The sequence below is a fragment of the Plectropomus leopardus genome, chromosome 1 (genome assembly GCF_026936395.1).
Source record: "Plectropomus leopardus strain MGB_pleo_1.0 chromosome 1, ASM2693639v1, whole genome shotgun sequence".
NCBI classification, from domain to species: domain Eukaryota; kingdom Metazoa; phylum Chordata; class Actinopteri; order Perciformes; family Serranidae; genus Plectropomus; species Plectropomus leopardus.
Genome location: NC_142176.1, coordinates 17414315 through 17439014, shown reverse-complemented (window position 1 = coordinate 17439014; position 24700 = coordinate 17414315). Strand labels below are relative to the sequence as shown.

Here is a 24700-nt window from a genome sequence, read left to right as displayed (position 1 = left end):
AAAAATGACCTGAAAGGCAAGGCTATAGTATGGCAAAAATGTCAAAATATGACACATCCTAAAAACAGCTGAAAACACCTCAAAACAGCATGAAATAGCGTGCCGAGACAAGCCATAGCATAGAGAGTTTCAAAAATTGTCAAAAACACCATGATATAGCATGTTGAAAAAATGACCTGAAAGGCAAGGCTATAGTATGGCAAAATGTCAAAATATGACACATCCTTAAAACAGCTGAAAACAACTCAAAACAGCATGAAATAGCGTGCCGAGACAAGCCATAGCATAGAAAGTGGCGAAAACAGTCAAAAACACCATGATATAGCATGTTGAAAAAATGACCTAAAAGGCAAGGCTATAGTATGGCAAAATGTCAAAATATGTCATGTCACAAAAACAGCTGAAAACACCTCAAACCAACATAAAATATGTGCTGAGACACGCCATAGCATATAAAGATGCAAAAATGGCCCAAAACACAATGATACAGCATGTTGAAAAAATCACCAAAAAGCAAGGCTATAGTATGGCAAAAATGTCAAAATATGACATGTCTCAAAAACAGCTGAAAACAACTCAAAACAGCATGAAATAGCGTGCCGAGACAAGCCATAGCATAGAAAGTGGCGAAAATGGCCCAAAACACAATGATACAGCATGTTGAAAAAATGACCAAAAAGCAAGGCTATAGTATGGCAAAAATGTCAAAATATGACACATCCTAAAAACAGCTGAAAACACCTCAAAACAGCATGAAATAGCGTGCCGAGACAAGCCATAGCATAGAGAGTTTCAAAAATTGTCAAAAACACCATGATATAGGATGTTGAAAAAATGACCTGAAAGGCAAGGCTATAGTATGGCAAAAATGTCAAAATATGACACATACTTAAAACAGCTTAAAACAACTCAAAACAGCATGAAATAGCGTGCCGAGACAAGCCATAGCATAGAAAGTGGCGAAAACAGTCAAAAACACCATGATATAGCATGTTGAAAAAATGACCTAAAAGGCAAGGCTATAGTATGGCAAAATGTCAAAATATGTCATGTCACAAAAACAGCTGAAAACACCTCAAACCAACATAAAATAGCATGCCGAGACACGCCATAGCATATAAAGATGCAAAAATGGCCCAAAACACAATGATACAGCATGTTGAAAAAATCACCAAAAAGCAAGGCTATAGTATGGCAAAAATGTCAAAATATGACATGTCTCAAAAACAGCTGAAAACAACTCAAAACAGCATGAAATAGCGTGCCGTGACAAGCCATAGCATAGAAAGTGGCGAAAACAGTCAAAAACACCATGATATAGCATGTTGAAAAAATGACCTAAAAGGCAAGGCTATAGTATGGCAAAACTGTCAAAATATGACATGTCCCAAAAACAGCTGAAAACACCTCAAAACAGCACAAAATAGCGTGCTAAGAGACAGCATTGCATAGAAAGTGGGAAAAACAGCCAAAAACACCATGATACAGCATGTTGAAAAAATGAACGAAAAGCAAGGCTATAGTATGGAAAAAAGTTAAAATAGTGGAATTAGCATGGAATAGCATAGCATGGAATTTTGCAAAAACATAATCATAATATGGCATGTCAAAAAAACAACCGAAAATGCCACACTATAGTATGGCGTAAAATCTCAAAATATGAGATGTCCCCAAAACAGCTGAAAACCGCATAAAATAGTGTGCTGTGATACAGCTTAGCATAGACTGTTACAAAAACAGCCAAAAATATCATAATATAGCATGGTGAGAAAATGACAGAAAATGCCATTCTATAGTATGGCTAAAAATGTTAAAATATGACATGTCCCAAAAACAGCTGAAAACTGCATAAAATAGCTTACGGAAACAAGCTATAGCATAGAATGTAGCAAAAACAGTCAAAAACATCATAATATGGCATGTCGAAAAAACGACTGAAAATGCCTTATTGTAGTATGGCGAAAAATATCAAAAAATGACATGTCCTTAAAAACAGCTGAAAACCACATAAAATAGCATGCCAAGACACACCATAGCATGGAATGGGAAATGAAAATTTCTATGTTATACTATGATGTGTCTCGACGTGCTTTTTTTGTGGTTTTCAGTTATTTGGACATGTCATATTTGACTTTCTTCAACATACCATACTATACTATACATAGTATAGTATGGCTTTTTTAGGTATTTTTTCGACATGCTTTAGTATATTTTATGCCACTTTGGATGACATACTATAGTATGACTTTTTTATTCTATTTTAGACAACATACTACACTATGACTTATTTTGCTATTTTTTACGACATACTATTCTCTCTCTTTTAAGGCATTTGGACAGAATGCAATGCTATAACTTTCATCTGTGCTCCTTTGTATGACATGTCACACTATGATTGCAAGTGGGAGAAATTTCAACCATCAAGGAGCATTAAATCCTTCTGTCTATCACCAAAACTACAGATACTGTATGTGGTTTTCACTGAACAGCAAGAAAACTCAACCATACCCCTTTGTTGTGCATAAACAACTTCAAAATAATGTTCAAATCTATATCAACACGACTCTTTTATGAATGCAGAATAGCTGTCGGTGAAATGTAAAGTCTGTGGTTCTACTGTTTTGCCCCTTTGTGCAAAAATAGTTTAAATGAAAATGTGAGCAATTTTCAATAATGTCCAAATCACTTTATTTACTATAAACTGATGTGAAGCCTTTTGCAAATGTTTTAAATACAAAAATGCAGCAAGTATGGCTCCATGCTGTACAAGAAAGATCTCGTTGTAATCAAAGCACACAGAATTAAAAAGGAAACAGAAGAACATCTCACCTCTAATCTCATCCAAACAGTCAGACTGATTGATTCTCTTCCCTATAAATACAAATAGTTCTTAACATACTGTAGCATGAAGTTGTATACAGAGAGCTGCAGCTTGATATTTTTTACAGACACAATGGTCAGTTTATATCGTCAGAGAGCATAATGCAATTGCATGATTGTGTTGTAAAGTTACAAATATTCCAACATTTTTACATCATACTCATAAACAAATCTATCAATGCAAGAGAAAGATAGAATAACATATATGATTGTCTGTTCATAAAATCAGGAGAAATTTAAGTTGTACATGATATAATTTACGAAAAACACAACAAAATCCTGATCAATCTTTTTTTTTTATAGTGTGGAATCTTTTCAGAAGTCTTACAGTTTTTATTTTTCATTAAAACCCACAGTCAAACATGTCTCTGGTCCTTTTCTCACACATGCACGCACACGCACAGTTGTAGGTTTCTGGCTGTACTGTCAGTCCACTGCACCAGGAGATGGAGCCACAGAGTCAATTTAGACCCTACACAAACATACACACTAAGAGGTCCCACACAACAGAACACACACGTGACTGTAGTGTAAATTCAATACATCAGAGCAATGTAAGACACTGAAAATTATATTTCTTCCTTCATCTGAAAAAGCAAATGATGGTGTGATTTATAAAGATTAGGCCTCCTGTTTTTTGAGTGCACTAGCCAAACAGAAACACATTTATGACGAATCGGTTTCTTGCTCTGCAATGTGGAATGATAAAGATTTCATAATACATGAAGTGTGTCATAATATACTGTAAATACATATGCTGCATGCAAATATTTTAATTTAACCAAATACAGACTGAAAGCTGTGACAGCAATGCTAAAAGTACCATATTTTTATCCCACCATGCCCACCTTCACTTCCTTTTTAAATTAATTTTCACTTCACTAAAAGAAATTAATTTCCATTCTCTATAATCCTATCATGTCTGCTAATTAGGTAGGCATTACAAATATAGCGTTCAGTTCGAAGCACACTGTAATTTCATTTCAAATGGTTCGTTAAGAATCAAAAGGTGGAAGGAGCGTGTCATTACCTGAGATAGTCTATAGGCTAAGGGTACCTACTGATGTTACTTTCAAAATAAATCTTCCTGATGAATCGTCAACTTTCATGTTACCTAAAGCCTTGGATATGTGCAAAAGTAACAAGATACTAATTATCTTATCATTGCCTGACACAACCTACTCCTGGCTCACAGTGTTGACCCAACACAGATCGCAAAATTCGAATTTTAGGAATGCTATTATGAAACTGTTTCAGATAGTTCACACACAGTATGGGACTAAATAGATGGAATGGCAGAATTGGGATCAAGTCATTGTTTTGCAAGTCCCAAGTAAGTCTAAAGTCTTTGCACTCAAGTCCCAAGTCAAGACAGACAAGTCCCACATCAAGTCCCAAGTCTATGAGTCCCAAACAAGTCACAATCAACTTTTCATCAAATGTAATGCCATTTTAACAAGAGTGATGAAGTTAGATGAAGATAACGTTAGCGAAGCTTAGCATTAGATTACCATGTGTATATTAGCCTTGACTCACTGTTTTCTGTGCAACTTTAAATGCCGCGTCTCTGTCTGTAACTTTCTACCTGCATGTTTTGCATACTGCAATTTAGGTTTTTCGATGACAACCACGTAGTTTTTGTATACAAATGAAATTATCTTGGGTATAATTTTTTTTCACACTGGCACTCGGTAACATAATATTAATTCTTTATGGTTCTCTCCTGTAACTTGACTGGATGCTGTCAGATTGGTTCAAATAAGGTGGATCATCTGGGGATTTAAACCTCAACTAGCCGGGAAGAAACAGCAACGTTCAATGAATTAGAAAATAAATTGATTCGTGGAACACTTTTTAAATAACATACTCTTCCATCTTTGGGCTTTGGAGAAAGTATAAATAACTGTCAAGTCAAAAGACTCAAGTTCAAGTGAAGCCATAAGTCATTCGTGTTATAGACCAATTCAAGTTGTAGGCCGAACAAGTCTGTTTTTGATTTTGTCAAGTTGAGTCTAAAGTCTTTAAATCTGTGACTTGAGTCTGACTTGAGTCTAAGTCACATCAAGTCACATGACTCAAGTCCACACCTCTGTGGAATAAAGTATTTTTTTTATTGTGGTTTCATAACTGACACAAACTCACTGAATTTATTTGTGTTGCAAAGAAGTGAATATTTTTTCACTCACTCCAAAGTTTTGACCTTTTGTAGTACTGAGCATCTTTGTTGCAATTAAGAATGACCCTGTTATTTTGCAATTGCTGGCACAAGGGATCGTAGAAGTGTAGTGAAGGATGCATGTTGAAGGCATTTTTTAAAGTTAGTTGAGGTGAAGGGGAAACAAACATGTCAGCATGTGTCATCTTCAGGTCAAAATTTCTAATGTCAGCCTTACTCACAGTGAGAAACCAAAGGCTGGTGTCAGTCTCTAGGAGAGAGCACTGAAGTCTCGGTGCTTCCGTTGTGCTGCAGGTTACTGTACGCTGCTGGTCCAGCGGCTTCCTGGATCCACAATCACATTTATTACCACAGACTTCACAGACAGCGGCATGAAATAATAAAAGCAAACTGTGCAAAAGCTAACCTTCTGAAACTCTTCACAGTGAAACACAAAACTTTCTTAAAAGTCAACACCTACACCAGAACAGGAGTTGGTGCACAGTTGGAGTGAGGTTAGCCTTTTTTATTTTTGGCTCTTTGTGAAAGTCACCCTTCATACTGACTTTAAAGTGATGTGGATGAAAAGTTTTACAGAGAATACCTTTAACTCTGACTGGAGCTCTTCACTTTGGAGTCTTAATGTGTCACTGAAGCCTGATAAACAAAGCCACACAGCTCATCTGTGGCCAAGAAATGAAGATGTATTCAGTGGCTGGGCGGGCAGAGAGCACAGCTGAGGTGTTACAATGAGAAGTCAAAAGCATGTGGCGAGCTTGAGATGAGCCCTTCCACTCACGAGTAGGATAAAATACTGTTCTGAAGGCAGAGTCCATCTCCATCAGCTGCCGGCAGTGAGGCTTTCCTTTAGTCTCTCTGATTGTCTGCACTCACGCAAGCTCGGGTCTCGCCTCCATTTCTCCACGAGATGCCGTACGCGCTCGCATGTACTCACTGGTCTGAGCTGCCCCCGGACACCCATTGCCACGGCGCCACCTCCGTACAGCCAGGAAGGTGTTTATTCCATACACACCTGTCACCAGGAAGCCAAAGATCTGCATGTATGTGGAAACAGGAAGTAGAACAACAAATGTGAATAGGAACCAAAGGGCCAAACACAACATGGCCACACAGGTTCTGAAATGTGCCAATGCAAACTTGATTTAGGCACAAAAATCTGAAGACTTAGAAGACCAGCAGGATTCCTACAGTTTAAGGCAAATTAAATTTAATACTTTTCACTTTTTAATGCCATTCAGGATGAAATTTTAGACCAATTTTACAATAACCAAAACTAGGGAAAAAACTTCAAATTGATTACTTTTTAAGACTTATTTAATGCCACTCAGGATGAAAATGAAGACCAATTTTACAATAAGCAAAATCAAAAAAAAAACAAAAAAACAACAACAACAAATAAATAACCCTGAAACAACATTCTTCATGTAGAGTTACGAACTATTTTTCCAAAACATTTTATGTAACACAAAACATTACATTTTTGCCCCATTGAAAAAGGTTGCTCTGGTTAGCATTGGGAAAATATTTGGCATATATTGGTGATTCTTATTTTGCACGTCACTCTGTATGTGGGATTATTCCACTGCTTCAATACTCATCATGAAGCATTTAAGAAGAGAGATTCTGTAACTTATTTTAAAAACAAAACAAAAATATTGCCCAATATTTTGACATCTTACAGTGCAACGTCAGAAAAAGCGATTCATAAAATCCTACTTTCAATGTTTTTGCATTTTTAAGACTTCTGGAAAAATGATTTAAGACAATTTAATACCAATTAAGGCCTTACTTTTAGATTAATGAATTAAATGCCTTTTCAGACTATTTAAGAATCCGCGGGAATGTGGATGTTTTAAGGGGCACGGATAGACACATACGAATAATTGAATATAATCATGCTTGCTAAAAAAAAAATACAAACACAAATGGTCTAGAGTTTAAAAATGTGCATTCGGGTTTATTTCGGCAGCTTTCTGTTCACTAATCAGAAAACATGTGAGTCAGATCAGATAGCAACTGGAGCTAACAGGCAGCAGCAGCCAGATAATTCAAACAGAACAATTCCTCAATCTTCAGCTCACCCACACACACTCGAGATAAAAAGTCAGATACCTAAATGAGACCTTTGCTGAGCTCTTGGCTGACACTAATGAAATGCATCAGTATACTTCTGCTTCACAGGGAAACTTGATAATGAGAAGGGGAGGTTTGTAAAGATGCCTGCTATGTTTTGTTTTTGTATATCTTCGGCGAAAAAGAGACAGTTGTGACTACTCACCACTGCTGCTATTTCAGCTCCAGTGTTGTGGTTGATGCAGGCCAACACAAGAGATGACAAGAAGAAGAAGGTGGTGCTGGCAGCCGTGTTAACCAGGTCCTGCAGGAAGACACAAAAACAAACATTAAAGTGATCTGCACTATATTTTCAGAACTGAGTACCAGGTATGTCATGATGCAGAGCGATTTAAAGCATTATAATTTGTCATTTTTCATGTTTTTAGGGGTAAAACATGAAATGAAAAAGTTTTTGAATTTGAATTTTCCCAATATCACAGCCAAAATATTTGCGTTTCGGCACCACTCACAGATTGTAGAAAGGAAGTGAGGGTGAAGTGTTTAAGCCTCAAGTTTACCATTTTGGCTATTACTGTCTTAACTTTTGGAGTAAAACGTGACCATATTTGAATGAGAGGTTGGAACTTTGGAGGAGCGAGACGTTGATCGGACTGAGAACCCGAGGACAAAGGCCCGGTAGCAACTTTTCAATCACAAGTTAGCCATGCTCTAAAGTATATCCGGCTTTATTGTGTGTGTTACTATTCTAATGGGACCATACTTTACAAAATGAAGATATGATAAGATAGATGGTCACGCTGCATTAAAGAAGAAACTTGTGATTAAGAAGATAAACCTATTAAGAAAATGTTTATTGAGGAATAAATCAAGGGCCCTTTCTCAAGTACTATATATATATATATATATATATATATATATATATATATATAACTGATGACAATGTGATTTTTGTTGGGATCTGAACCAAACAAGCATGTTCTCTTACACAAGTCTGCGTTGACATGGCATTTGTGATGGTATGTTGTGAAATATTTCATGCCAATCAAAAATTACAGCTCCAGCGATGTGGATACTACACTTGGCCATTTTGTGATTTGGATCATTATTTCAAATTATTGTACAGCCTTACTTCCAATACCAACACTTTTTTTTTTTTACATATCCTGCTTTGAGGAATACAAACATTTTTTTCTACAAAATTCTGTCTTCATGAAACAAAAAAAGGAATAAAACCCCTAGCACAAGCAGTTTGCCTAAATTATCAGAGTTTAAAATGGTAAAATCTGAACTCCAAAACATTTAAAAAAGACACTTGATCAATGATCATGATTGATAAAACTTGTTGGCATTGACACATTATCAATAATGAAAACGTATTATTGTTCAATACGCAGTCCGACAGAAAATATATATCATACATGAATTCAAAAAATAAGGTACACAAAATATCTATATTGTGAACATATAATATTACTTTAATGGACATAAAGCAGTAAAAGTGATAATGCTACAACAGCTGCCTCCTGCATTTTACATTTCAATCGTTTTCATTTTTCTAACAGCAGGAGATGTTTGAATATCACTGGAGTATTAAAATAATCATACAATATCTAATTCATCACCAATGTAATGCTGCACACAAGTACAACAGAGGTACCATCGCTGATACCAAACAACTCTTTTAAAGTCCAAATACATTTGAGGCCTTTCTGCCACTGTTTATACCTGCATTAGTCTAAGGAGCAAGGCAGGCCACGTCCAGGCAGGACATCCTGGATAATGTTGTACCATGTTGAACAAACAAAAAGTTTCCTCACACTCTTCTAACCAGCCAGACTGCATACTGGTGCTTCATTATGAGTTTCAAACTGCAGGAGGGCAAAGACGCCAACAGCACACAGTTAAAAGCCACCTAGCACCTCGTATTACACACAAACACACATAACTCACGCCACCCCCAGCTTTTTACACCGGAGAATGAAAGAGACACTTCCCTTTCATGTTTTACTCTCCTGTTTTCAGCAGTACAGGCAGTGAGTAAAGGGTTAATAATGAAGTGCTCAGCCTGACTGGGGCACTGCCCTCGTGATCACATGCATGATTGTGATCACGGCAGACGTGGTCTCTCATATGACACACAGCGCTCTTACAATGGGGACTGAAACAGAGACACACGCACAGAAGAGATGAAGCTCAGCCGGGCAGAAAAACTTTGCGAGTGATCCTGCAGTTTAATCAGTAACACACTGATATGGAACCATGACACCTCGCAACATTAACTGGCACAGTTAATGTTCACCAGTGGTATAATCGCAACACACACTCAAATGCACACACTACAAACATTGCTCACAATACACACACACTCCCATCAATCTTGCCCAGCCGGTTGAACAGGAAATACTGTGTATACACATTCTAGTGAAAAGCTTCTCTACAGCTTTCAGATCCCATTTTCTCTCGAGATCCAGTCAGATCAGCTCCTGCAGTTGACTCTCAGCCTATCCTCTTCACTCATTTCCCAAATTCCATGTTTTAACCAGGCCAGCAGTCTGTAAAACCGTAAATAACATGAGTATAGACTGGACCAAACCACTGGCTCTCTGGCCCATTATTGGCTTGTATCATTGGCTTCTATCAGTGTTTAACAATCTTCTCTCTATCTGCTGAGATTCAGGGCACTGGACCAAACTGGAGTGCTTTAAAAATATAGAGTTTTAACTTTTCCCAAGCTTATTGCCTAAGGACTGAATTACTGCTGCTCCCAAAAATACATGTCTTCATTGTGGAACTGGAATACTGTCCACCATACCATCCTATCTCCCAACCTTTGTGTGAAATGTTATCATAATTTGTGTATGAATTCTTGCTTTACGGCCAAAAACATGTTTTATGAGATCGCAGTGCCCTTTGACCCCTGACCACCAAAATCTAATCAACTCACTCTTGAGTCCTAGTGGACATTTGTGCCTAATTTGAGGAAATACCCTCATGGTATTCTTGAGATATTGCGTCCGCAAAAAATGAGACAGAAGAGGTCACAGTGACTTTGCCTTTTGACTTACAAAAAATCGAATCAGTTCATCGTTGAGTCCATGTGGACATTTGTGCCAAATTTTATGAAATTCACACATGGCATTTTTGTTATATTGTGTTCACGAAAATGGGATGGACTGACTGATGGGCAAACAACCGGAAAACGTAATAACTCTAGCCACAGCTACTGCCAGCGAGGCATTTGAAACATTTGAAAACAGGCCTAGAAAAAAATCTTTTTTTCCATGTTTGTGCCTCTGTAGATATGGATCTGTGTCACAACAGGCGTCTTTTTAATAGTAAACAAAGAGTCCTCCTACAGGAGGATCAGAACTGTCATCTGAAATCAGTGATCATTTTTTTTCTCCCAAAAGAAGGTGCTTGTTTATGGGTTCATCATTTATGAACACAAAACGTTCCACGTTACTGTATGTGGTCTATACTTCTGTTGTGCTCTCAAGATAAAAGCTACCAATACTCATTGGACTGCAACTATGGAAACCCTAGAAAACGCAGCACAAGACTAATTATGAAATATTTTCTCCTGACAGTTGCAGCAGGTCCCACAGGGCCAGCTTCATGCAAAAATAAAACGTCTCTCTGGCTTTCACATCTACGCCCGATTCTTCCTGAAAGACAAATAAAGATAGCGGGGAAGTATTTCATGTCTTTTGTCTGCTTGGGTGGCAAACTTCAGCTGTCAAAACCAAGAACGCTTTTATTGGATTCCGCTCGTAGGTAAAGTAAATACAACACGAGGAAAGTGGTCTCTGCTCTGAAACAGATGATAGATTAATGACTATAGCTAATAATAACCACAAACCTCAGCTGTGTGTGTGCAGATTCAGGATGAGAGCTGTAGATCATTACCGGCAGAATAACGCAGGTTTGAACAGAGAAACAAGGATTATCATACACATGCATACATACTGTACGTACAGACAACCACTGAAACCATCAAGAATTTAAATCCTTTACTTGAAATATTATCCAGTATGCAGAGGTCCTAAATGGATGCTTTGATACCAAAATGTGTGAGTAGTTGGGATGTAAACAAATACATGATTGAAATATGAAGACATAGTGCCAATTAAACAATTACAATACAAACACCTATAAGAGTGGGCGATATATTGAATGTACTTGATGTATCATGGCTTTTTCCACATAGCATATACAAAATTGCTACAACAAACGAAAACAAAAAATAATTATTTAACTTAATTATGACAGTACTTTATTTAACATTATCACAACAGTACTTTCTTTAACTGTATTACAACAATACTTTATTTGACTTTATTATAGCAGTACTTGAATTAGCTTCATTTAACTTCACTAGGACACTACTTTATTTAACTTTATTGAAATATATTTTATTAAGTAGTTTAGTATTGTAGACATCTTTGGTGGTTTAGAGGAGATTTCAAATATCAAGATATATATTGTGTACCATAATGTAGCCTAAAAATATGGCAATATTATTCATGGACCATATCAACAAGCCCTACAGACCCATAAATCTGTGAGAAATCACAGCAAAAAATAAGGCATCCAATATACCTTCTGATCTTAGCCCATGTCCATCAGATTCTGACTACAGTATATCAAATACTACGCTACAGTGAAAACAGGAATTACTTTTTGTGATGCAGAGTTGCCATAATGAAAACAACAGTCTATGAAAAGGGTGTAGATAGTTTAAAAAACATATTGTGTGGGGTTAACACACAAATCCATCCAACTTATATATGTAAAAAGTAAAAATGGAAGTAACAGCCTATTTAACACAGAAAATTAAACAGTCTAACACCTAACATCTTTAGTCAGAGAGTGCCTCAGGAATTTTTCTGCAAACCAACCAGGAAGCAACGGTCATCCTGTTTTGCAAAAAACAAAACCAAAAAAATCAATGTGATTTTTCCACTGGACCAAACTAAGGTTTGGTGAGCAAAAGTTTATGATACTTTCACGTTTTGTTTGGCAAGATAACCTTCACAAACTAACAACACTTTAGGATTTCTGAAGCATAAATGCAATCGCCAGAGGCAAAAAGTTAATGTTAGGCTATACAAATTACACCATGGCCACTTCAATTCAACGCCGCCACCACAACTAGGCTGTAAAGCTGTGTTCGTCATGATGGTGCTCTGTTGTGTCAGTAAGCCACTTGTCAACAACCATATTTTTAAAGCCACACAAAAGCTTGAAAGTTCAAGAGAGGAGTATTTTCATATATTTTCATGCAATTTCAGTGTTTTAGGACTCGATCCTGGAGTTCATCATAGATGTTTTTGTGTCATAAACAGATACAGACGGCAGCTAATATGTGAGGCTGTGACAGATCAAGTCATTCATTCATACCCCATTCATTCATGCATTAACTGTGATGACATAGTGTCTGTCCCTAGAACAAAAACAACCAGAATATATTGTGCACTCTTGCCGAGTATTCAAACCGTTGCTCTCCTTACAATGACAAGACTAGTCCCTCTCTCCCTCCCCTTGCTACGCATGTTCTTCCCTGTGTCCTCAGGGTTGTCCCATTTCTGTCCCACAGCCCCTCAGCATGGCTGACAGTTATTTTGCTGTGAGAATTAGAAAAAACAATCCACGGAGTGGTCTGAATTTATCTCTCTTTCTAGCTCAGTCATGCAAACTAAACCCTGAAGTTCAACAAGTCACTAAGTGGCTTTACAACAGGAACCCTGGACTGTGCTCATTTCCTTGTTGAAGGGGCGGGAGAGGGGGTCAGGACCTGTGTTTCCCCCTCAGTGCTGCCAAAGTCATCAGAGGGTGAATTGGAGGAGATGGGATCACATAGCACATAATTGTACGATTAAAACCCTCTGAGACTCTGAACCGCATTATAAAACAGCTCACTCCACAGATGAGGGATGGCTGCGTCAGTCCACGGTTTTGAGTATGGAAACAGGGGAAGGCAGAAGAAGGGTTAGTGGTTTGTTAGCAGTCTGAAATGCTTACTCATAGTGAAAATCCCAAGGGGACGAATGTGACTGGAGCAGCCTTGAACTTGATAGACATAAACAGCATTGGGTACGGCCTACAACTGTGGGCATTGTGTGCCTGTTAACTACAACAGTTTGTAGGCAGAGCAGACTGTGAAATCAAATCAATGCTAAAAAGTGAGCAGCAGAGGGTTTTTGTGTTGTAAACACTGAATGTGTTGCTCTCCAAATATAGATTTCTCTTTACAAAATATGAAAAAACTCAATATCTTTGTGCATAACAGCATGTTTCCAGCAATAACAATGAGCCAAACCGCAGCCCACCACATCTTTGAAGAACAACCTCCTCTGTGAGTCTAATGGCAACCCACAACCAAACCTCTACTCACGCCTTTGCACACAAAAAATACACGTTAATGACATATTTGTAGACTATTAATCACCTGCGAGGAAAAATAATTAACTAGTCAGACCTGACATGAGAGGAACCAGAGAGCTTCAGGAGAAAAGAAACACACTATGCAAGAAAAAGAACAAACAGTAGGATTTTAGATTATATGGACTGCCACTCGGAGACTGTAGGAAGCGTTCATGTGGTGTCGTTCTGCCAAAATGTAGAACCCAAAAGCACACTCTCTCCTCATGTATGAGGTGGAACATTGTAACAAGGATGCCATAAAGCAATCTGATAGCTATAGTTGGATTTGGACATCTGGCTTAACATCATTACTACAATACGTACGCTGTGTGGCCTCTGGAAACACAGTTTAAGACGTTTTTTCCACTCCTCTCTGTAAAAGATACTTGGCTGCAGCTCAGAACACACCAACGTGTGCATGTAGGCAAACGCTGAAAGGCAACCAGTATCTGCTGGAGAACACCCACCAGCTCATTTGCTTACAGCTGACAATGCATATCCTGCTGGTAAAACTGAAACTCTCCACCTTCCCCCAACCAGCTCCACACTCACTACACACTTCAAGCAGATGTCCATATCAAGCTGTTTTCATTTACTGTTTTTACGTATACCTACAAAAAAGTAAGGCACCACAACTCTTACACAATCCAAATAATCGTGAGCCAGTAAATTTGTGAGAAACCCACATAATATTGAAGGCTGTGATCACATCGCAAATGCGCTGACGGATGTAAAGAAGTAAGTATAATAATAGTTGGGTTGGTCCGGTGAGAAAATTTTCAAGCCGGTTTGATATTAAACCAAACACCAGACCAGACCAGTTTAACAAATTTTACCATGTGACCGACATGAGTCAGCAATCACTCCTGGAGAGGAATAATGACACAATGTCCCAAAAGAAAACAAGTGTCTAACTTTCACATAGCACCGTGTATCACCAGAGCTTTTTGTCCACACTGAATCCATTAAATATGCACCTCTGTCACTTTATGTAAACGAACAACATGGCTATCAGCTGTGCGCTTGCTATCTGACTGGAGACATAAAGACTAAAAGATGGTTGAGTACTTGCTATCTTCCTACGTTTGTAACATTACTTTTTTAAGTCAGAAAACATGTTTTATATTTTAATATTGATTTGAAATTACAAAAAAAAAGATACCAAATAGCAACTAACGTTAGCCTGGCTTGTTAATAACGCTGGCCATTTACCTTGGCAGAAACTTTCAGCTTCCCGACAATCTCCCTGCAGCCAGCTGACAGTGTTTAGGTTTTTGTAATGAAAAAAGTAGGGTTTTTATGAATAATGCCTCATTTCGACCTCATGAATCAATTGAATTGGCAGCAAACGTAGTAATACTGAGGTTGTTAAAGTGAGTAAAAAAATTAAAGCACTGATCTTCTACTCAAGGCAATATAAATGCTATGCTGAACTGGTGAAGAAAATTGTCAGATGCTGCCACGTTCAACAAAGAATCCAAAAACTGAGAATGTTCTTGATGAATAAGATTAAAAGGGATCTGCATTCAACAGCAACGCTATATCAAAACACCCATTAACAAACTCAGGCAGTATAATCCAAGTCTCATTTTCCCAGTCGTATGCTCAGTACTTCCCAAAGATGCATTTTCACTAAACCTTAAGATTAAAACACTATCATAAACTTTCTCACGTACAGATGAGTTATGTTCCTGGGCAAGAATGTAAACGCACATGCTTTCCCAGGTGTGCTACTCACTTGCTGAAATGTTTTAAATCATAATGTTATCCAAAATGCACATGCTTGGCAAGAAGTAAGTACCTGTCTGAATAAATCAGACTGCACGAGTTGGGTGAGAGTTTGTGAAGGGATGTTTTGATATAGTTTTGCTGTTATTAAATGTGGCCCCCTCTGACTTCAAATAAGAATTTTGTCAGTTTTTGCATTTTTCACAATGGAGGTGTGCAAGAAAGACAAACTTTTCTTCACAGATTTAAGGCAACACAGATACAGAAATGATCAATTTGTGGGTGAAGTATTCCTTTAAGTCAGTTAAAACCATTTGGAGGACTCCTGCTTTTCAATTTGCTCTTATGAGATGAAGTATGTTGCTGGATTGTGAGCCAAAATGATAACCTGTCAGTCAGGCTTTGATTAAGTATGAAAGAAATATGATGAGGAATCATCTCATTAACAGTCTTGTTACTGTAACCAAATGCTTCCACACAGCATTCTTGCAAATTCATTGTTGCCAAAGTTGTGTTGTGTACAGTACAGAGACACGAGTAGCCTAATGATCCAAGCTGAAACTTTCCAGCCTTGCAAACTTTTCAACGCTCGAGAGTGGAAACCTGTCTCATGTTTCACATTCGAACATTTCCAACTCTAGTAGGCCCAGCGAATGTGTAAAGAAAACATTGTGGCAAAAAGGGAACACTGTTACCAACTGCCATTGTGTCTTTTGTCAGATCTCTGGTCAACAACCTTTTGTTCTAAACTCAGTCCTGCGACACTTCCTGGATGCAAGCACGTACCGTGAGGCTCCAGTTGACCTGGGGCACCTTGGTGTGCAGGTTGAGGCTGAAGATGAGGAGGAGGACTCCTGTCACCACAAAGGCACTGCAGCTGACAAACTCGAAGAAGTAGACCCCTCCACAGGGAGAACACATCATGATGGTCTCTATGCAGATGAATCCAATAAGTGATAGGACCTGAGGTGAAGAAGAACAGCAGGATACATTGAGTATAGTGAATACTGTTTATTTTAAAAGTCTCTAAATGGCAATGATATCAGTCAAACACATACCATTACTGACCGAATGACTGGAATCTGGATAAATACCACCTCATCCCAATAACTCATCCTAAAGGCTGAGCTAGTTTACAGAAAAAATATCAAACTTAGTGTCGTATAATAAAAAAAATCACAGAATCCTGTAGGTCGGGCCATTTCTGTAACTTTATGTGAGTGCCTGTTGGTGCTGACATTCCAAGCTTTCCAGATGATGAAGTGATTGTCCTATGAATAGACCAGAGGCTGTGAGCCCATCTCATGAGTCCCACTCCTGGCAGCCTGAAGATGCCTCCCTCCAGCCAACATCCATCAACAAACCACAGCACGGGAAGAATTCTGTTATTTAGGTGTTCCTCTTGCCATCTAGACCCCGACAAAACCACACACAGATTACCGATTGGCTCGGAGCGGTCCAAAACCCAGAGACATAACAGAACCAGGAGAATTCCACTGTGATATATGACCGACCTAAAGCAGCCAAATTTAAACCAGTTTAGACCAGATCTGCTTTGTCCACCAGAGTGGGGCAGGTTAAACGTTTTGTATTAAATGTTGACACAGTATATATTGTATAATGAGGGGTTTGAGTTAAGGGACGGTTGGAGGTTAAACTGCAAGAAAAAGGTCCATGGCAACGTTCTGAAAGCTCAAAACGGCAAATGGCACAACCACTTAAGGCCATTATTGTCTTAGCTTTTTACCCTTTGTATCACAGTCACTATGCACTTATACCTGAACCAGTTTGATTGTCAACTATGGCATGCTTTGTGTTTCACCAAAGTTTATCTCTTCCACACACTTACAGAGACAGTTCACCCCAGAGTCAAAAATGCATATTGTTTTCTCTTATCTGTAGTGTTATCAATCTGGATTTTTTTTTGTATGAGTTACTGTGTATTGGAGACAACAGCAATAGAGATGTCTACCTTCTCTCCAAAATAATGAAACTAGATGGCACTCATGGTGCTTAAAGCACCAAAAACTACATTTAAAAAACTAAACAAACATAGTTTCACAGACCTATTTTCTTTCTATCAAACCATACCTGCTAAGTGTATCAATGCGCAGAGGGAAGCATGCATCTACTCATGCTCGTGACAGAGCAAAATGTAAACATTAACGGCGTCCTCCTCCGCTGAGGTGTAAAGTTGACTTGATGTTGAAACAGTTGACTACATTGCTAAATAGTACTACGGATAAGAGGGAAAATATGTATGTTTGATTTGGGGGTGAACTGTTCATTTCGGGTACAGCAGATCTGAGATACTGCAGCATGATAGTGTTTGATTACATGGGAATTTATAAATGTTCATACAATCTCCAAAGGCCAGTTTGTTTTTCAAGAGCAGGTGGGATTTAACACACTCCTATTGTTTCTCCTTCATTTACATACGTACTTGGAAGTTGCATGAAATCCCTGTTCGTGTAATAAAGTTAATCTGAAGTCTGATGGCTGGTTTAGAAACTGCCACAGCAAAAATCAAAACAACAAACAGTATGTAGTCACAGCCTGACTGTCTCTCCTTTAGCAGCTTGTGTTAAGCTCACCAACTCATTCACTTCACTTAGAGTGCAGAAAACACAGGCGGTGTAAAGTTTCCAATAAACTGCAGATGTTATTTCTTCCATGAACAGATGACTGAAGTGCTGCTTCATTAGCTGCCTCTTCTCCATCAGCAAGTAGGGGTGGGGAAAAATCCACTCACATAAGAATTTCTATTCCCGCTTTTAACGATTCAGAATCAGCTCAAAAATCCTAAGCATTGATTATAGACTATATTTACTAAATACAGTCTATTCTTAACCCTCTAAAATGATTATCATTTAGAAAAGTCCGTTTGTCGGATCGTCTTACTTCTTTCGCCGGTGAAAGCTGTCGGCTGTCCCGTTCAGAGGGATTTCTCCGATGCATAGTTGCTCTTTTAGAGGCCTCAGTATCCAGCCTGGGAATTCAGCTGCTTTTACGGGACCTTGTTCAATAAATACATAATGATAGATCCGATATTCGGTGTCTTCTGTCCATATTTTATCCATATTTCGATGATAAATGTACATCAGCATTGATGCTAAACGCCATACTGGTTTCCCATGATTCATTTGGAGAGGTCAGAGGTTTGTTTTGGTCTTGTCCACCAATCGGAAGATGAGCCGACGCTTTGTATCCGGTTACGTATGCTACACGTCATCTGGAGCAAACTGCACTGTGATTGGCCGAATCCTGCTGTAGCTATCGCTCTGTGATACTGGTAGCGCCTCCTACATTAGAATAAACTCTGGAAGTCCCTATAATAATAGTAATAAGAATAATAATAATAGTAACAATAATAATAGTAATAAATAATAAATAAATAAATAAATAAATAATAAATAAATAAATAAATAAATAAAAATGAGACTAGGGTAAATCAGGAGACAGTCTAACAAGCAGCAGGGCCTCATATGGATGTAAACTCTGTGTTCACTGCAGGCAGAGCAGGCAGGAGAATCAGGCCCCTCTCTGAAGTGTCAGGAGTGTGATGTGGCCCTCTGCATCATCACAGATAGGAGCTACTTTGCAGAATGGCACAGATAATGGGATATACAAACAACTGCAAAAACACAATGGGACTTTTTTTTTGTGTGTCCATTCTTTGAACTATAATTATTACAATGATTGTTTTTCACTTTCTGATTCCCAACACTTGGGAGAAATCTTGTACAAAAAAATATCTTGAAACTCCTGAAATTACACCTCCTATATTTTCAATAGGGAATCGATTTTGAACCAGAAATTGTTTTGAATCGAGAATCAATTCTGAATCGAATCGTGACCCCAAGAATCAAAATCGAAACCGAAATTGAATCGAATCAAATCGTGAGATACTGAACGATTCACACTCCTATCAGCAAAACACCGAATGTCTCACTGTTCCACTTTGCTCTGATGATTTGATACACGGTTGCAAGAAGAAGAAGCCTGTGGATTACACAGGAGGTGGCTCAGTGACAAGTTTTGACTAATTTGAGGTTGCCTGGGGTTTCCTCACACCGACAAATAACCCCTGACTGCAGAGAGGGTAGGTTTAAAGAATTATGCCAGTCGAGTTGGGTTTGACAGTTCAAAACAAATATTTGACAATTCATTTTGTTTTCCGTATTAAGTTTTAAATCTTGAACTGGCTCTGTGGGACGTTCAGTGTGACAGCGGTATTCAAGTAATATAAAACAAGCTACAAGCGCAGATCACAAATATGCAATAACATTTTTTTGCAAACACTAGATATCAAACAAAAACCAGAGACTGTATCATATTAACTTGATGCGAGCTGGAAATTCACTTCTTCACCTTACATTAGGTCTCTCCGTGCCACTGCCTGCATGTCTGCAGCTGCAAAGAGTAGCATGAAAGTAAAGAGCGCTCACTCCACGGCTAAATCTGAGGAACAATACATCTCCAGAAGTACACTGCACAGACAAAAACAACGGCTCAACTTGAAGTGATCTCAGTCGACTAATGGTCTCAGACTGATGATTCGAGTCTCCGTCTTTCGAGGGGGAGCCCTTGTTTATATATAGCAAAGTTTTCATTCCAGGCAACCTCAAGGTTGGATGAAAGCCATTTACACTCACATCAAGTGGGCCTTAAGACCCACAAATCATAATTAAACTAGGGCGCCAACTTCTTTGAAACCCACTCCCTCTGTGTCATCAGGGCAACAAAGTAAAGGGAATTACACGGGCATGAGTTTAAAGATGTGGTCAGATTATCTAAAGAATTTTGGTGGGCAGTGAGAGAAGGAGGAACATTAGAGGGATGGTAACATGCCTGCTATATGTGTCAGGGTAACTGGCATGGGGACAAGGAAGAGCGATGGAAAATCACAAGCGAATCGTCAGATGACAAAGAAGAAGAGAGGAAAACATTTGTGAGGCATTAATGCCATGGACTAGACTATGCAACACACCAATTGTTTGTTTCGCCTTTCACAAGTTTCTTCTTTGAACCCTGAGCACACTGGTAAGATTTCTTTTAGTAACATGGGGGAAAAGCAATGAGCAACTGGGTAAGAAATGTTCCACAAATTGCGAAAAATGTGTATATTTAGAAAAAAAATATTTAAAAGCTAGGGGGAAATGGCTAAGTAAAATACAAAAAAGCTAGGGGAAAAACTATATTTATCATTATCATAATTACATATTCAAAATTATGTTACAGAATCACACCATTTTCACTTTTAACCAAATCTTGTTTGTTTTTTATTAGTTCTGTGTTTTGTTTTGTTTTTTTGGTTTTTATTTCACATTTTTTAGTTTTCTCTTGTTTCTTCTTTTTTTTCAGGTAATTTTCTGCAAAGTTTTCGCAAATGTGCTGCTATTTTTTGGGCCATTTCCTCTTTGATTGTTCAGTGTGTTCTTTCCATGTTTTTTAAAGAAATCAAGCAAATTTGCTAAAGTTTCAAAGGGTTGAAATCAAAGGTTTTAATAACATACATTATTCCATAAATCATTGTACTTGTATTACTAATTCCTGACATAATACTATGTGGCCCAAGATAAGACCCATGTCAAAAGAATATTTAAATCTTTACAGATGTTTTGCCACCAAAACAGAGCTGACAATAATAGAAAGATGCAGTCAAACAAGCATACAGCTGCAGACACAAATATCACTGGCCAATACGCTCTCAATGCAAAAATGTGTGCAACAGCTTTTGATATGGAGATGAAGTAAGAGCCGTAACCTACTTTGTGTATCTGGGTATGTGTGTCTACAAAACAGGCCCCACTTATAGAAGATGTAAGAAGAACGATAGTATCCATATTCCTTGCCTAATATAAAGACGGGTCATATACATCGCAAAGTTCACTTTTCAACAGTGAAAACTGAAAACTGACTAACAAATAATGGGTATATAAGAATCAGATTTATTTTACTGATCCCCAGGGGAAAATTGTGGTTGGTTATAGTCCCTATGATGACAAGCATAAAGAGTAATAAAGCAGAAATAAGTACAACCAAAGTATGTAAAAATGTACAATATAAATACAATTACAGTAATAGTAAAAAAAACAACTGACACAATTATGTGAATATTTAAAAATTCTAAATATTTATGTTTTATGTGCTGAGTGTGTTAAGTGTGTTAAAATATATACTAGAAAACAGTAGTAATAAGAAACAATTAGCACCAGTATGTATGTATTAAAAATTACAAGTATTATAATGTGCTGAGTGTGTGTGGGATTAGTCATTTTTCGCAATCAGTCGAATTTTACCAATTGCACTTTCTTTATTAACCTTTTGAAACCTGAGAAAACTGGCTCGATTTCTTTTTGAAAAAACATGGGAAAAGGCAATGAGCAAGATATTAGTAAATAGTACAAGGAGATTACCTGAAAAATAGTATTAATAAACAAACAAAAATACTGAATTAAAAATTAAAATTAAAATCTTTGAAAAAATAATTAAACATTTGTGATAATTATGCAACATAATTTTAAATATGTAATTATTATAATTATAAATATATTTTTCCCTGGATTTTTTTTCTTTTTTCCCCTAACATATTCCCCTAGCTTTTCAAAAATAATTCCCCAAATCTACCAATTTCTTGCAGTTTATGGAACATTTCTTACCATATCACATATTGTATTTTTTCATGTTTTTGAAGAAATCACACCAAATTGCTCAGGTTTCAAATGTTTAAATACTTCTGAAAGTAGCACAAGAAAGTGACGTTGCTCCAGGTTTCAAAGGGTAAAGGATTTAATCTGACTCCGAAGTATCCATGTGAAACAAGCTTCAAAAGAAATCCTAACAAGGAGGGTTTGTGAAACCCACTATAGTTTCTCTCAATCTTGAATGCACCTCAGTTAGTTGCATCTCATTGCTTGACACTGCTGAACAAATGCATTTGAGAACAAGCACAAACAGTCTCATTAGCAGAAGACCCCCTCTTCCTGTTTCCTCACTCTCAGCAGCTCAGTAGCCAACCCTATTTATCCAGTTTAATGAGCAGAGTCTACTGTTTCTGACAAGCACCGTGTTGTTGTCTGATGACTGGCACTGTTGAACAGTCAGTGGAGAACTCTTCTGTTTGTGACAAGACTCTTTGTCAAAGCCTCCAAATCTCTGGCTGAGACGTCACCTCACAGGAAACATTCAAGATCCACAGATAGTCATGGTGGGAATCTCTGAGCAATGCGATTAATACCGACTATACACTGAAAGAGTTGGAAAATACTTTTAATTTTTTCTCACAGATAAAGGCAATGCAAGGTTTTTGTTCCACATTATACAATTTTACAAAGACTGGGGATCTTGCAGGGTCTACATTTTCAAGACCACATATACCACATACTTTTAGGATTATTTCCCATCCTGCTCCTGTGGAAGTTATTATTCCAAACTCCCATTGATAAATATGATATATTAACAATTTCTAACTTGTCTGTAAAAACACACAATTCTAGAAACACAAGATAAAAGCGGTCATATGTCGACCGTATTCTTATCAATACAGCATCAATATAACCCAGAGAGATAATTTGTATTTGCATAAAAACTTTACATTTAAGATTTTGTTGCCTTGGTTAACTGCCGTGTTTTAGTGGAAGAAGACTGGGGAATAAAAGGTGGATTTCTCACTAAAATATGTGCTGGTTGGTGGATTAGGTAAAGGCCAAATTAACACAGACTCTTGTTCACTTCTTTACTATTTGCATGAGTCATGGCTTAAACTTACAACAATTTTGTTGTCAATTACGTTTGATTTTGCCAGAGCGGCAAGAAAAGAAAAAGACCTGAAACAACTCTGAGTTTTATGACTACCTTACACCAAATGATCTAGATCATGGGAATGTGCAGCAACTGAAGTAAAACTCTAATGAATTTATTCTGTCTTTGGAAATTTGTCCGGAACAAAGAAATTACTTGAAAAGTCATTTGTTGTAATGTCGGCATTTAGTCGAGACCGTTTCGCTGTCGATATATGTTTCCTTCAACCTAAACCTAAACCTTAGCCCTAACCCTAAGCACCAAGGGGGCACTATGCTCTAACAGGGGGAAACATTATTCGACAGGGAACACATTTCAGTGCAACACTGGCATTAAACAATTACAAATGCATCTTCTGTGTTTTTAACATGGTTTATTTTTTAATCTCACTGTGTGACAACTATAAAATAAACAGAAGAATTTAATGCCAACATCTGTATTAGTACAATAGTAGCAAGTTAGAACATAAACAGAGCGCACATTATATCCATTACATTTCACCATCCAAAGGGTTTAGAAACCTACAGCCCTGCCTTATAAGATTGTTACAGGTGATCACAATTTTGAGAATTGGGTTTTAATTTTCCCATTGACTTCTCTGCTGACACATAATCTTTCAAAAGAGAATCATGATGCATCTAAGAATCGATTTTCCCTCCGCCCCTAACAAATACTAAAGCATGTTCAGAGCATGCACAGCAATCACATTACCGGTGGCACACTAAAGAAAAGTGAAAGCAAATCCACCTTCAGTAAGACAACAGTTTCATTTTGTGCAGCTGCTAAAGCTTCATTACAGCATGTAGTTGGATAGCCGTCTGTCTGTGACTGTAACACAACCAAAAAGGTTACACCCAAACAGAAGTGGAGGGCTGCACGAGCCGAGGGGTGATGTCATGTCTCTTGAAGACAGCATATTGCTTTTCCCGACTCCCAGTCCCTGTGTAGCAGGTGTCAGGCAGCCACGGTGGAGGAGGCGGGGGATCACAGAGCACCACACTGGATAATCTTGTAAGTAATGATTTTATGTCAACCTTCACCCCCTCACAACCTGTTCATCGTGCATGTGTGAGTGCACAATCATACACATCAACTCTTCTCTTCTCTCTCCCACATGCACACAAATCCTTATCTTTGGGATTAAAGCACATTATTAGTTGCCTTTAAAGGCCTGTTGAACTCAGATCCCCCTTCTTATGCACCATCTGTTCTGAGTAGAAAATTGATGGAGGAGAAAAGAGGCCTTGCTGTGGAGACCATGCAACATTATATGCTGCACTCCAAGTTGCTATGGGACCTCATGCACAAAAAAATTACCCAAAATGTTGAATATGCTTCAGCAGCAGCCCAAAGTTGTGTATGTGACGGAAAATGTAGCCTGAATGAAGGTTCTATTTCACCCCAGAGGATAGGGTAAGTGTGCGTTGCTGTGTGTAGGCATGCATTTCTCCCCACATGCATGTCGTCTTTACGTCTCCCTACAAGCTCCGGATAAGTAATCTTTCAACCAGAAGAGAAGGGAGCATATGGTGTCTCTCTCAGAGCAGGAAGTGCTTGATGACATTTGGGAGCATCTGGTAACTTTATTACACAATATCCACAGACTGAAAAAAA

The 24700-nt window shown here is 37.9% G+C and overlaps 1 protein-coding gene across 1 annotated transcript in view; it reads right to left on the bottom strand.

The window, feature by feature from the left end:
- Positions 1–2664: 2664 nt before the first annotated feature.
- Positions 2665–24700, bottom strand: part of cmtm4 (CKLF-like MARVEL transmembrane domain containing 4) — a 29016-nt gene continuing 6980 nt past the window's right edge. Inside the window, exons 2-4 of the mRNA XM_042493362.2 lie at positions 16070–16246; positions 7335–7433; positions 2665–6090 (exon numbers count right to left, since the gene is read on the bottom strand). Coding sequence (XP_042349296.1) covers positions 5926–6090; positions 7335–7433; positions 16070–16246 — 441 coding nt within the window. The 3' untranslated portion in view covers positions 2665–5925. The remainder of the gene's footprint in view (positions 6091–7334; positions 7434–16069; positions 16247–24700) is intronic.